This window comes from Pristiophorus japonicus, chromosome 1 (assembly GCF_044704955.1).
Source record: "Pristiophorus japonicus isolate sPriJap1 chromosome 1, sPriJap1.hap1, whole genome shotgun sequence".
In the NCBI taxonomy this organism is placed as follows: Eukaryota; Metazoa; Chordata; class Chondrichthyes; family Pristiophoridae; genus Pristiophorus; species Pristiophorus japonicus.
Genome location: NC_091977.1, coordinates 511,683,558 through 511,696,301, shown reverse-complemented (window position 1 = coordinate 511,696,301; position 12,744 = coordinate 511,683,558). Strand labels below are relative to the sequence as shown.

The following is a 12,744-nucleotide window of genomic DNA, read 5'->3' as shown; positions in this document are numbered from 1 at the left end:
CGTGCAGCAAGATCTGGACAACATTCAGGCTTGGACTGATAAGTGCCAGGCAATGACCATCTCCAATGAGTGAGTGTCTAACCACCTCCCCTTGCTATACAATGGCATTACCATCGCCGAATCCCCCATCATCAACCAGAAATTTAACTGGACCAGCCACATAAATACTGTGACCACAAGAGCAGGTCAGAGTCTCGGTATTCTGCGGCGAGTGTCTTGCCTCCTGACTCCCCAAAGCCTTTACACCATTTACAAGGCACAAGTCAGGAGTGTGATGGAATATCCTCCACTTGCCTGGATAAGTGCAGCTCCAGCAACACTCAAGAAGCTCGACACCATCCAGGACAAAGCAGCCCGCTTGATTGGCACCCCATCCACCACCTTTAACATTCACTCCCTCCATCACCGGCACACCATGGCTGCAATGTATACCATCTACAAGATGCATTTCAGCAATTCACCACGGCTTCTTCGGCAGCACTTCCCAAACCCACAACCTCTAACACCTAGAAGGACAAGGGCAGCAGACGCATGGGAACACCATCACCTGCAAGTCCCCTCCAATTTACACGCTATCCTTGTTGATTTCTGGATTCTTTTACCTCAATCTGGTTCAGCAAAATAACTGAAACGAATACCGTTTGTGCTTTAAACAAAGCAAGCTTTTATTTAAAAAGCAAATCCCGATCGGGGACCTTATCGGACAGAAGGAATGCAACTCTGATAGAACGCACCCACTTCCTACGGACAAAGTGACGTTACATTGTAAAGGGACGACGGTTATACATTTTCGGCAAAAGATAACAAGATAGGGCTAGAGTGACATCCTAGTTCAGCCTATCCCTTTTGATCCCTTTGTCCACTCATAAGCCGACCTAAGTATGGTCTGATTTTAAACAAAGACCTTCTGTTAATGTTTCAGGTTAATAACATGATTTAATAAGACCTTGAGGTTTTTCTGCAAGCTGTGGGTTTTGTTTCAATATGTGTTAGTGTTGTAACATTTCGCAGTCTCGAGTCTGAGATGTCATGGCTATTCCTCCATGAATTCTTTGTTAGCTTATACTGTCCCTATACAATTCCCACGTTCTCAACTTCAATGTCTCTATACATTTTTAAACATTCACATTCTGACTTGGAAATATAATCTGTTTCTGTATCGTCACTGGGCAAAATCGTAAAACGCCCTCCCTTACAGCACTGTGGGAGTACCTTCACCAGAAGGACTGCATCGGTTCAAGTTGTGGCTCACCTTCTCGAAGGCAATTAGCGATGGGCAATAAATGCTGGCCTTGCCAGCAATGTCCACATCCCGGAACGAATAAAAAAAAATCCGATTTGGTTGGGGATGCAAAACGGGTGGTATTGCATCTGCTGCCAGTTTTATGCACCGCCGCGACTTCTGTTTCATTGATATAACCTCTCATCCAAAAGACAGCAGCTCTGACAATGCAGTGCTTCAATGAAGTGTCCTCATAGATTATGTACTCAAATCTCAGGAGCTTGAATTCATGATGTTCTAACTCAAAAACCTGAGTGCTACTACTGAGCCACAGCTGACACTTAACTAGGAATGAAAGCCTGATGTTTGCTGCTATATAAAGAATATTGTCCTCAAAGCAGTATATAAAGAAGATTCAGATCCACATCAAAAAAAATCTAAATTGCACAGCCTTTGTTTCTTTCCTTGCTGAAAATCAGGTCTGGAGATGTGTGAGCATTGCATCTATGTTGTCAGCACAGCAGATACAGCATGCACTGTGATTGCTAAGAGTGATGTAATATGCGTGCATCTCCGGACCTGATTTTTGGTAAGAAAACTGAAAATTTTCAAGGAGCTATTCCTTAAATTTGGGAGGAAATCCATTTTTTTTAAATCACCAGAAAAATCTGGGAATTTGTCTCTGGAAATAGGTAAAAACTAATTTTGATGGTCCTAACAAATGCTATTTAAATCGGGATGGATTCTGAGCTGCTGGGCCCGTCAGAACACAAGAAACAGGAGCAGGTGTAGGCCATTTGGCCCCTCGAGCCTGCTCCGTCATTTAATACGATCATGGCTGATCTGATCATGGACTTAGCTCCACTCTGAAATGGCCTCGCAAGTCACTCAGTTTTAACAAACCGTGACAAGAAACAATAATAAGAATAAAACCGGACGGACTATCTGCCGTCGACCTCGGCACTGGCTTCGGACACGTCAATGCAGGGTTGACTGGGCTGGGTTTACCAAAGTCTTACTCACTAACATCTGGGGACTTGTGCCAAAATTGGGAGATCTGTCCCATAGACTAGTCAAGCATAAGCCTGACCTAGCCATGCTTACAGAATCATACCTTTCAGCCAATGTCCCAGACTCCTCCATCACCATCCCTGGGTATGTCCTGTCCACCAGCAAGGCAGACCCACCCGAGGTAAACTACAGGTTATCCCTAACTTGGTGTCCTAACTCGCACCAACTCCTGCTCACCCATCACCCCTGTGCTCGTTGACCTACATTGGTTCTCAGTTAAGCAACGCCTCGATTTCAAAATTCTCATCCTTGTTTTCAAATCCCTCCATGGCCTCGCCCCTCCAATTCTCTGTAATTTTCTTCAGCCCCACAACTCCCCGAGATATCCGCAGTCCTCTAATTCTGCCCTCTTGAGCCTCCCTAATCATAATCGCTCAACCATTGATGGCCATGCCTTCTGCTGCCTCGGCCCTAAGCTCTGGAGGGAGGGAGTGGCCCTAGGAATCCTCAACATTGACTCTGGACCCCATGAAGTCTCATGGCTTCAGGTCATGCATGGGCAAGGAAACCTCCTGCTGATTGCTACCTACCGTCCTCCCTCAGCTGATGAATCAGTACTCCCCCATGTTGAAAACCACTTAGAATCATAGAAATATTTGGAAGAAGCACTGAGGGTAGCATGGGCACAGAATGTACTCTATATGGGGGACTTAAATGTCCATTATCAAGAATGGCTCAGTAGTACCACTCGTGACCGAGCTGGCTGAGTCCTGAAAGACATAGCTGCCTGACTGGGCCTGCAGCAGGTAGTGAGAGAACCAACACAAGGGAAAAACCTACGTGACCTCGTCCTCACCAATCTACCTGTCGCAGATGCATCTATCCAAGACAGCATTGGTTGCAGAGACCACCGCACAGTCCTTATGCAGACGAAGTCACACTGAAGACACCCTGCATCGTGTTGTGTGGCACTACCATCATGCTAAATGGGATAGATTCAGAACCGATCTAGCAGTACAAAACTGGGCATCCATGAGGTGCTGTGGGCTATCAGCAGCAGCAGAATTGTATTCCACCACAATCTGTAGCCTCATAGTCCGGCCTATCCCTCACTCTACCATTACCGTCAAGCCAGGAGCCCAACCCTGGTTCAATGAGAAGTGCAGAAGAGCATGCCGGGAGCAGCATCAGGTGTACCTAAAAATAAGGTACCAACCTGGGGAAGCTGCAACACAGGACTACATCCATGCTAAACAGCGGAAGCCGCATGCTATGAACAGAGCTAAACGGTCCTGCAATCAACAGATCAGATCAAAGCTCTGCAGTTCTGCCACATCCAGTCGTGAATGGTGCTGGACAATTAACTAACGTCAGGAGGAGGCTCCATGAATATCCCCATCCTCAATGATGTCTGAGCGCTGCATGTAAGTGTAAAAGGCAAGACTGAAGCATTTTCCACCATCTTCAGCCAGAAGTGCCAAGTGGATGTCCATATCGGCCTCCTCCTGAGGTCCCCACCATCACAGAAGCCAATCTGCAGCCAATTCGGTTCACACCACCTGATATCAAAAAACGACTGAGCGCACTGGATACAGTAAAAGCTATGAGCCCCGACAACATCCTAGCTGCCGTGCTGAAGACTTGTGCTCCAGAACTAGCCACGCCTCTAGCAAAGCTGTTCCAGTACAACTACAACACTGGCATCTATCCGACAATGTGGAAAACTGCCCAGGTATGTCCTGTCCACAGAAAGCAGGACAAATCCAATCCAGCCAATTACCGCCCCATCAGTCTACTCTCAATTATCAGCAAAGTGATGGAAGAAGTCGTCAACAGTGCTATCAATCGGCACTTACACACCAATAATCTGCTCACCAATGCTCATTTGGGTTCCGCCAGAACCAGTCGGCTCCAGACCTCATTACAGCCTTGGTCCAAACATGGATAAAAGAGCTGAATTCCAACGGTGAGGTGAGAGTGACTGCCCTTGACATCAGCATTTGACCGAGTGTGGCATCAAGGAGCCCTAGTAAAACTGAAATCAGTGGGAATCGGGGGAAAACTCTACAATGGCTGGAGTCATACCGAACACAAAGAAAGATGGTTGTGGCTGTCGGAGGTCAATCCTCCTAGCCCCAGGTCGCTGCTACAGGCGTTACTCAGGGCAGTGTCCAACCATCTTCAGCTTCTTCATCAATGACCTTCCCTCCATCATAATGTCAGAAGTTCTGACAAAGGGTCATCGACCTGAAACATTAGCTCTGTTTCTCCCTGCCTGACCTGCTGAAATTTCCTGCATTTTCTGATTTTTATCTCCGATTCCAGCATCCACAGTATTTTGCTTTTGCAGAAATGGGGATGTTCGCTGATGATTGCACAGTGTTTAGTTCCATTCACAAATCCTCAGAAAATTAAGCTGGTCCATGCTCACATGCAGGAAGACCTGGGCGACATTCAGGCTTGGGCTGATAGGTGGCAAGCAACATTCGCGCCATACAAGGGCCAGACAATGACCATCTCCAACAAGCGAGAGGCCAACCACCTCCCCTTGATATTCAACGGCATTACCATTGCTGAATCCCCCACGATCAACATCCTGGGGGCCACTATTGACCAGAAACTTAACTGAACCAGCCACATAGTGGCAACAAGAGCAGGTTAGAAGCTGGGTATTCTGCAGCGAGTGTCTCACCTCCTGACTCCCCAAAGCCATTTCACCATCTACAAGGCGCAAGTCAAGAACATAAGAATTTGGAGCAGGAGTAGGCCATTTGACTCTTCGAGCCTGCTCCACTATTTAATAAGATCATGGCTGATCTGATCTTGGGCTCAGCTCCACTTCTCTGCCCGCTCCCCACAACTCTTGACTCCCTTATTGCTCAAAAATCTGTCTATCTCCGCCTTAAATATATTCAATGAGCCAGCATCCACAACTCTCTGAGGCAGAGAATTCCACAGGTTCATGACTCTCTGAGAAGAAATTCCTCCAAATCTCAGTTCTAAATGGGCGACCCCTTATTCTTAAAATATGCCCCCTAGTTCTGGATTCCCCCACGAGTTGAAACATCCTCTCTGCCTCTACCTTGTCGAGCCCCCTCAGTATCTTCTATGTTTTAATAAGATCACCTCTCATTCTTCTAAACTCCAATGAGTATAGGCCCAACCTGCTCAACCTTTCTTCATAAGTCAACCCCTTCACCTCAGGAATCAACCTAGTGAACCTTCTCCGAACTGTCTCCAATGCAAGTATATCCTTCCTTAAATAAGGAGACCAAAACTGTACGCAGTACTCTAGGGTGTGCCTCACCAACGCCCTGTACAGTTGTAGCTGGACATCCCTGCTTTTATACTCCAACCTCCTTGCAATAAAGGCCAACATTCCATTTGCCTTCCTCATTACACGCTGTACCTGCATACTAACCTTTTCTGTTTCATGCACAAGGATCCCCAGGTCCCTCTGTACTGCAGCGTTTTGTAGTTTCTCTCCATTTAAATTATAATTTGCTTTTTTATTTTTCCTGCCAAAATGGATAACCTCACACTTCCCCACATTATACTCCATCTATCAAATGTTTGCCCACTCACTTAGCCTGTCTATATCCCTTTGCAGATTTTTTTGTGTCCTCTTCACAATTTGCTTTTCTTATGTTTCCCACCCATCTTTGTATCATCAGAAACTTGGCTACATTACATTCGGTCCCTTCATCCAAGTCATTAATATGGATTGTAAATAGTTGAGGCCCCAACACCGATCCCTGTGGCACCCCTCTAGTTACCGTTTGCCAACCAGAAAATGACCCATTTATCCCCACTTTCTGTTTTCTGTTAGTTAGCCAATCTGCTATCCATGCTACCCTCATATTACCCCCAACCCTGTGAGCTCTTATCTTGTGCAGTAACCTTTTATGTGGCGCCTTTTGGAAATCCAAATACACCAGATCCACTGGTTTCCCCTTATTCACCCTGCTCGTTACATCCTAAAAGAACTCCAGAAAATTTGTCAAACATGATTTCCCTTGCATTAAACCATGCTGACTCTGCTTGACTGTATTATGCTTTTCCAAATGTCCAGCTACTGCTTCCTTAATAATGGATTCTAATATTTTCCCAATGACAGATGTTAGGCTAACTGGTCTATAGTATCCTGTTTTCTGTCTGCCTCCAATCCGCTGGGTCCTCTCCAGAATCCAGGGAATTTTAGTAGATTACCAATGCATCCACTATCTCTGCAGCCATTTCTTTTAAAACCTAGGATGCAAGCCATCCGGTCCAAGGGACTTGTCCACCTTTAGTCCCATTATTTTACGGAGTACTTTTTCTTTAGTGATAGTGAAATGATTGTTTTAAGATGCTCCCTCCCTATCGACCCTTGATTATCTATTATTGGGATGTTTTAGTGTCTTCTACCGTGAAGACTGATTCAAAATATTTGTTCAAAGTCACTGCCATTTCCCTGTTCCCTATTATTAATTTCCCAGTCTCATCCTCTAAGGGACCAGTGTTTACTTTAGCTACTCTCTTCCTTTTTCTATACCTATAGAAGCTCTTGGTATCCATTTTTATATTTCTTGCTAGTTTATTCTCGTACTCTATCTTCCCTCTCTTTCTAATTTTTTTAGTCATCTTTGCTGATTTTTAAATATTTCCAAATCCTCTGGCCTCCCACTAATCTTGGCAACTTTGTATGCCATTTTTTTTCAATTTGATATCATCCTTAACTTCCTTAGTTAACCACGGATGGTTCTCCCTTCTCTTAAAGACTTTCTTGCTCACTAGAATATATTTTTGTTGAGAATTATGAAATATCTCCTTAAATGTCTTCCACTCTTTATCAACCGTCTTGCACTTTACTCTATTTTCCCAGTCCATTTTAGCCAACTCTGTCTTCATACCTTTGTAATTGCCTTTATTTAAGATCAGGACACTGGTTTGAGATCCAACTTTCTCACCCTGCAACTGAATTTGAAATTCAACCATGCTATGGTCACTCTTTCCTAGAGGATCCTTTACTATGAGATCATTTATTAAACATGCCTCATTACACAGTACCAGATCCAAGATAGCCTGCTCCCTGGTTGGTTCCGCAACGTACTGTTCAAGGAAACCATTTTGGATGCACTCTATGGACTCTTCCTCAAGGCTACCTTGGCCAATTTGATTTGTGCAATCAATATGAAGATTAAAGTCGCCCATGATTATTGCTGTACCTTTCTCTCTTTCAAGAGTGTGATGGAATACTCTCTACTTGTCTGGATGAGCGCAGTAACAACAACAACTTGTATTTATATGGTGCTTTTAACATGGTGAAACCTCCCAAGGCATTTCACAGGAGCATTGGGAGATAAATAGTTTGCCACTGAGCTATATAAGGAGAAATCAGGGCAGGTAACCAAAAGCTTGAGCGATTATAGTCAAGGATGCTCGAAAGGGCAGAATTAGAAGAGCACCGACATCTTTGGGGTGGTGGGGGCTGGAGGCGATTAGAGAGATAGAGAGACCATGGAGGGATTTGAAAACAAGTATGAGAATTTTGAAATCGAGGCGTTGCTGAACTGGGAGCCAATGCAGGGCAGTGAACACTGGGGTGATGGGTGAGCAGGACTTGGTGTGAGTTAGGTCATGGGCAGCTGAGTTTTGAATCATCTCTCGTTTACATTTGGTGGAATGTGGGAGGCTAGCCAGGAGTGCATTGGAATAATCAAGTCTAGAGGTAACAAAGGCATGGATGAGGGCTTCAGCAGCAGATAAGCTGAGGCAAGGATCGAGATGGGCAATGTTACGGAGGTGGAAATAGGCGGTCTTAGTTATGCTGCGGATATGTGGTCGAAAGTTCATTTCAGTCAAATATGACACCAAGGTTGCGAACCGTCTGCATTAGCCTCAGACAAAAATTGGGGAGAGGGATGGAGTCAGTGGCGAGGGAATGGAGTTTGTGGCGGGGACCGAAAACAATGGCTTCAGTCTTCCCAATATTCAATTGGAGAAAATTTCTGCTCATCCAGAACCGGATGTCGGACAAGCAGTCTGACAATTTAGAGACTGTGGAGGGGTTGAAAGAAGTGGTAGTGAGGTAGAGCTGGGTGTCATCAGCGTACATGTGGAAAGTGATGCTGTACTTTTGGATGATGTAAAGGGGCAAAATGTAGATGAGAAATAGGAGAGGGCCAAGGATAGGTGCTTGGGGGACACCAGAGGTAACAATGCAGGGGAAGGAAGAGAAGCCGTTGCAGGTGATCGAAACATAGAAAATAGGTGCAGGAGTAGGCCATTCAGCCATTCGAGCCTGCACCACCATTCAAAATGATCATGGCTGATCATGCAACTTCAGTACCCCATTCCTGCTTTCTCTCCATAACCCTTGATCCTTTTAGCTGTTAGCGCCACATCTAACTCCCTTTTAAATATATCTAACGAACTGGCCTCAATAACTTTCTATGGTAGAGAATTCCACAGGTTCACAACTCTGAGTGAAGAAGTTTTTCCTCATCTCGGTCCTAAATGGCTTACCCCTTATCCTTAGACTGTGACCCTTGGTTCTGGACTTCCCTAACATCGGGAACATTCTTCCTACATTTAACCTGTCCAATCCCATCAGAATTTTATATGTTTCTATGAGATCCCCTCTCATTCTTCTAAATTCCAGTGAATATTGTAATGCCTGTAAGCTTGTAATGTTTGTAGCTCCACACTGGATGTGGACGTATTGTGTACTGCAACTGCAGGGTTAATAATAAACAGAACCAGGCAGATTCCGGAGGCTTCTGAGAGAGCTACCTGCCATGTAGGAAGCTGTGTGTGCTGTGCTCTGTGAAGATATCATAAATATTAGCCTAGTCGATCCACTCTTTCTTCATATGTCAGTCCTGCTATCCCAGAAATCAGTCTGGTGAACCTTCGCTGCACTCCCTCAATAGCAAGAATGTCCTTCCTCAGATTAGGAGACCAAAGCTGTACACAATATTCAAGGTGTGGCCTCACCAAGGCCCTGTACAACTGCAGTAAGTCCTCCCTGCTTTACTCAAATCCTCTCGCTATGAAGGCCAGCATGCCATTTGCCTTCTTCACTGCCTGCTTGTATCTGTATGCCAACTTTCAATGACTGATGTACCATGACACCCAGGTCTCGATGCTCTGGCTATGATTAGATAGATAAGAATGGAACCAGATGAGTGCAATCCCACCCAGCTAGACGATGGTGGCGAGGCATTAAAGAAGGATAGAGTGGTGATATCATTTGTGACTTTGATGAGAGCCATTTCGGTACTGTGTCAGGCGCGGAAACCGTATTGGAGGGATTCAAACATGGAATTGCAGGAAAGATGGGCACGAATTTGGGAGACGACAACACGTTCAAGGACTTGAGAGGAAAGGGAGGTTGGAGATGGGGCAGTAGTTTGCAAGAATGGAGGGGTAAGGGTTGGTTTTTTGAGGAGCGAGGTGATGAAGGCAGATTTGAGGGAGAGAGGGGACAATACCTGAAGAAAAAGAACAGTTAACAATTTCAGCTCACTAGAGCCAGAAAAGGAAGTTGGGTGGTCAGCAGTTTGGTGAGAATATGGTCAAGGGAGCAAGAAGTGGGTTTCATGGACAGGATGAGCTCGGAAAAGTCATGAGGGGAGATCAGAGAGAAACTGGAGAAAGATGTGAGGGCAGGGGGAATCTTTAGAGGAATAACATTCAAGAAGTTTGACACCATTCAGGACAAAGCAGCCCGCTTGATTGGCACCCCATCCACCACCTTCAATATTCACTCCCTCAACCACTGGTGCACAGTGGGTGCAATGTGTACCATCTATACGATGTACTGCAGAAACTTGCTACGGCTTCTTCGGCAGCACCTCCCAAACCCGCAACCTCTACCACCTAGAAGGACAAGGGCAGCAGGCGCATGGGAGCACAATCACTTGCAAGTTCCCCTCCAAGTTACACACCATGCTGACTTGGAAGTATATCACCATTCCTTCTTCGTCGCTGGATCAAAATTCTGGAACTCCTTCCCTAATAGCACTGTGGAAATACCTTCACCACAAGGACTACAGTGGTTTGAGAAGTGGCTCACCAGCACCTTTTGAAAAGCATTTAGAGATGGGCAATAAATGCTGGCCTTACCAATGACGCCCATATCCCGAATGAACTTTTAAAAAATCCAGAATCCCCTAGTCAACAATATTGCGAGTGAGGAGGCAATAGAATAGAGTTGAGTGCTCGTATTGCCGTTTAAGCTGCATTTGATAATGCACTTTTTGATCCAGTATCAGGTGACTCCATTTAATTGTTTTAATGGGCTCAAAATTAGCCCACCCCTTTTTTTGGCGCACTCACCGGAGATGCACCGACTTTCTGTGTGGAAAAGTGCTCCAAAAAAATCGGGCCCTACTTTGGACGCTGTCTGGCCTCTCCCAGGTCTCGCACAGTGTGGCCAGTCGGGTCGGGGGCAGAGCCAGCATCCTGCGCTGAAAACAGTGCCGGGACGTCTGCACATGCGCGTTGGAGAGTGCGCGCATGTGCAATAGCTCCTGCCCCCAGCCTCTGCGTTCGTGCTGCAGCGTGGGACCCAAACATCATCACATGCTGCTGGTGCGTCCCACCCCTATCCCAGGCTGAGTGGCCTACCGCACAGGCCGGCCCGCTGCCTTCCCGGGCTGAAGATGTGCGTGTGCATGCTGCAGCGTGGAAATTCGGCATAATTGATGCTAGTTAAAGGTATGCCTAGCCTGAGAAACAGAAACAGGAGAAATGTTATTGGTGCAGGAGAAAATGCCTCATTCGGACCGGACATCGAGATCGTGCCGTTCGGGGAAAGAGCAAGCTCGATTCGGAAAAGATGGACTTTGCCAATTGTATTTTTTTTTGCTGTTGGTAAAGACCATAAGCACAATGATTTGGAATATATCCATTTGAGTCCGTCAAATCAGTTTGAAAGTGGGATGATGATGATAATGATCATCATCATACCGGCTGCTGGTGCGTCCCACCCCTAACACAGCTCGAGTGGCCTCCCGCACAGGCTGGCCCGCTGCCTTCCCGGGCTGAAGATGAAGATAGGGTAGGACTTGTTATTTTTTATTTGGATATTTTGAAAAATTTCTGTAAATATGTTTTGTCTCTTGTGAATAGCGGTGACCATTTGTCAAGCCTATTTACCTGGTGCTATTGTGAAAGAAGAAAACATAAGTGACTGAGGAACACTGAGAGAATATCTTATTTATTGAAGTAGACTTTATTTAGATAATATGGGCTCAATTTTGGCCCAGTATAATCATTGCAAACAAATAGTTGTTTAAATTAGTTGTGAGATTAGGACAATTTAATTCAACTATCTTTTACTTCTTTTATTTTTGTAGTTTAAGCTTCCATGAATGCTTTTGTTGTATAGTAAATTGACTTTGCGAAAGTTTGTCATATGTTGTCTTGTATAGCTGTTTGATCTTCTTCACATTCTTTAGTCAAGTCATTAAGTTCTGCTGGCCTCCGATGTACCTACCTGCACTGATTTCTTAACTCCGCAAGGGTTTTCATAAGCGACCCCAAGTGGCCACATACGCTGGCCTAAGTTAGTTTGGAGTAACTATTAGCTGGCCAAAGTAGCTTAAATACCAAAACGGGTGTAGGTGGCTGGTAATGTCCCCTTTTGGAAAAAAAAACGAAACTAAGAAAAATCCTAACTCACTTACACTGGCGCAAATTGAATGTGCAAAATGTGGATTTTTAAGATGCTCCAGAAAAATCAAGTTGCTCCAAAAAAAACTGGGCAACCCCTGGCCAATTTTGAGCCCAATAAAACTATGCTTAATGCAGAATACCTGTGGGACTTTTTTTTGTTGTACAAAATACTTTCACATTTTATATTGATGAGATCTGCAAAGTATCTAGTTTCTGAGGGTTGGATGGGTCTTCTTTGGCTATCTTTGGCTATCAAATGGGTCTACGGTTGTGGACCGATTGAATGAAACTCTTCTGGTGTGTACAGGATTGGTAACATCGCAGGGAGGGAGACTCTATCTGGCTAGTCTAACTTTCATAAGTTCAAAAATTACAGTATAAAATGTGAATACTTTGAACAAAATGTACTCTCTTAGACTTGCTTTACGCTTTAACGATGCACGAATGAATCATGCTGCAATGCAATATTTCTTGTACTTGAAACTGTTGTATTCTACATTGAAATTGGCTGCTTATATTAATCATTTATTTTCAGAACTGTATGCTGGGAGTGGAGTTCAGCCAAGTTTGGATTGGTTCACAAGATTCCTCTATTTACATAATAAATACTCGCAGCATGTCCTGCAACAAACAACTGACTGAACACTGCACTGATGTCACTGACATGGTCTTGGAGGACCGGGGCTCAAAGTTCAGGTATAGTACCTTGAACAAGTATGTTCCTACTGCCTGGAAGTTTAATTTATAGCTTTTGAAAATTTCATTATTTAAAGATAAGCTAACAATAAGGAATGAATTAATATTGGATGTGATTGTACTTTAGTAAGCATTTGTTGATCAGTTTGTAT

At 44.8% G+C, this 12,744-nt stretch overlaps 1 protein-coding gene across 3 annotated transcripts in view; it reads left to right on the top strand.

The window, feature by feature from the left end:
• Positions 1 to 12,744, top strand: part of dennd3a (DENN/MADD domain containing 3a) — a 201,493-nt gene that overhangs the window by 179,045 nt on the left and 9,704 nt on the right. For all 3 annotated transcript variants that reach the window (XM_070895716.1, XM_070895700.1, XM_070895709.1), the window contains one exon: positions 12,432 to 12,592. In XM_070895716.1, coding sequence (XP_070751817.1) covers positions 12,432 to 12,592 — 161 coding nt within the window. The remainder of the gene's footprint in view (positions 1 to 12,431; positions 12,593 to 12,744) is intronic.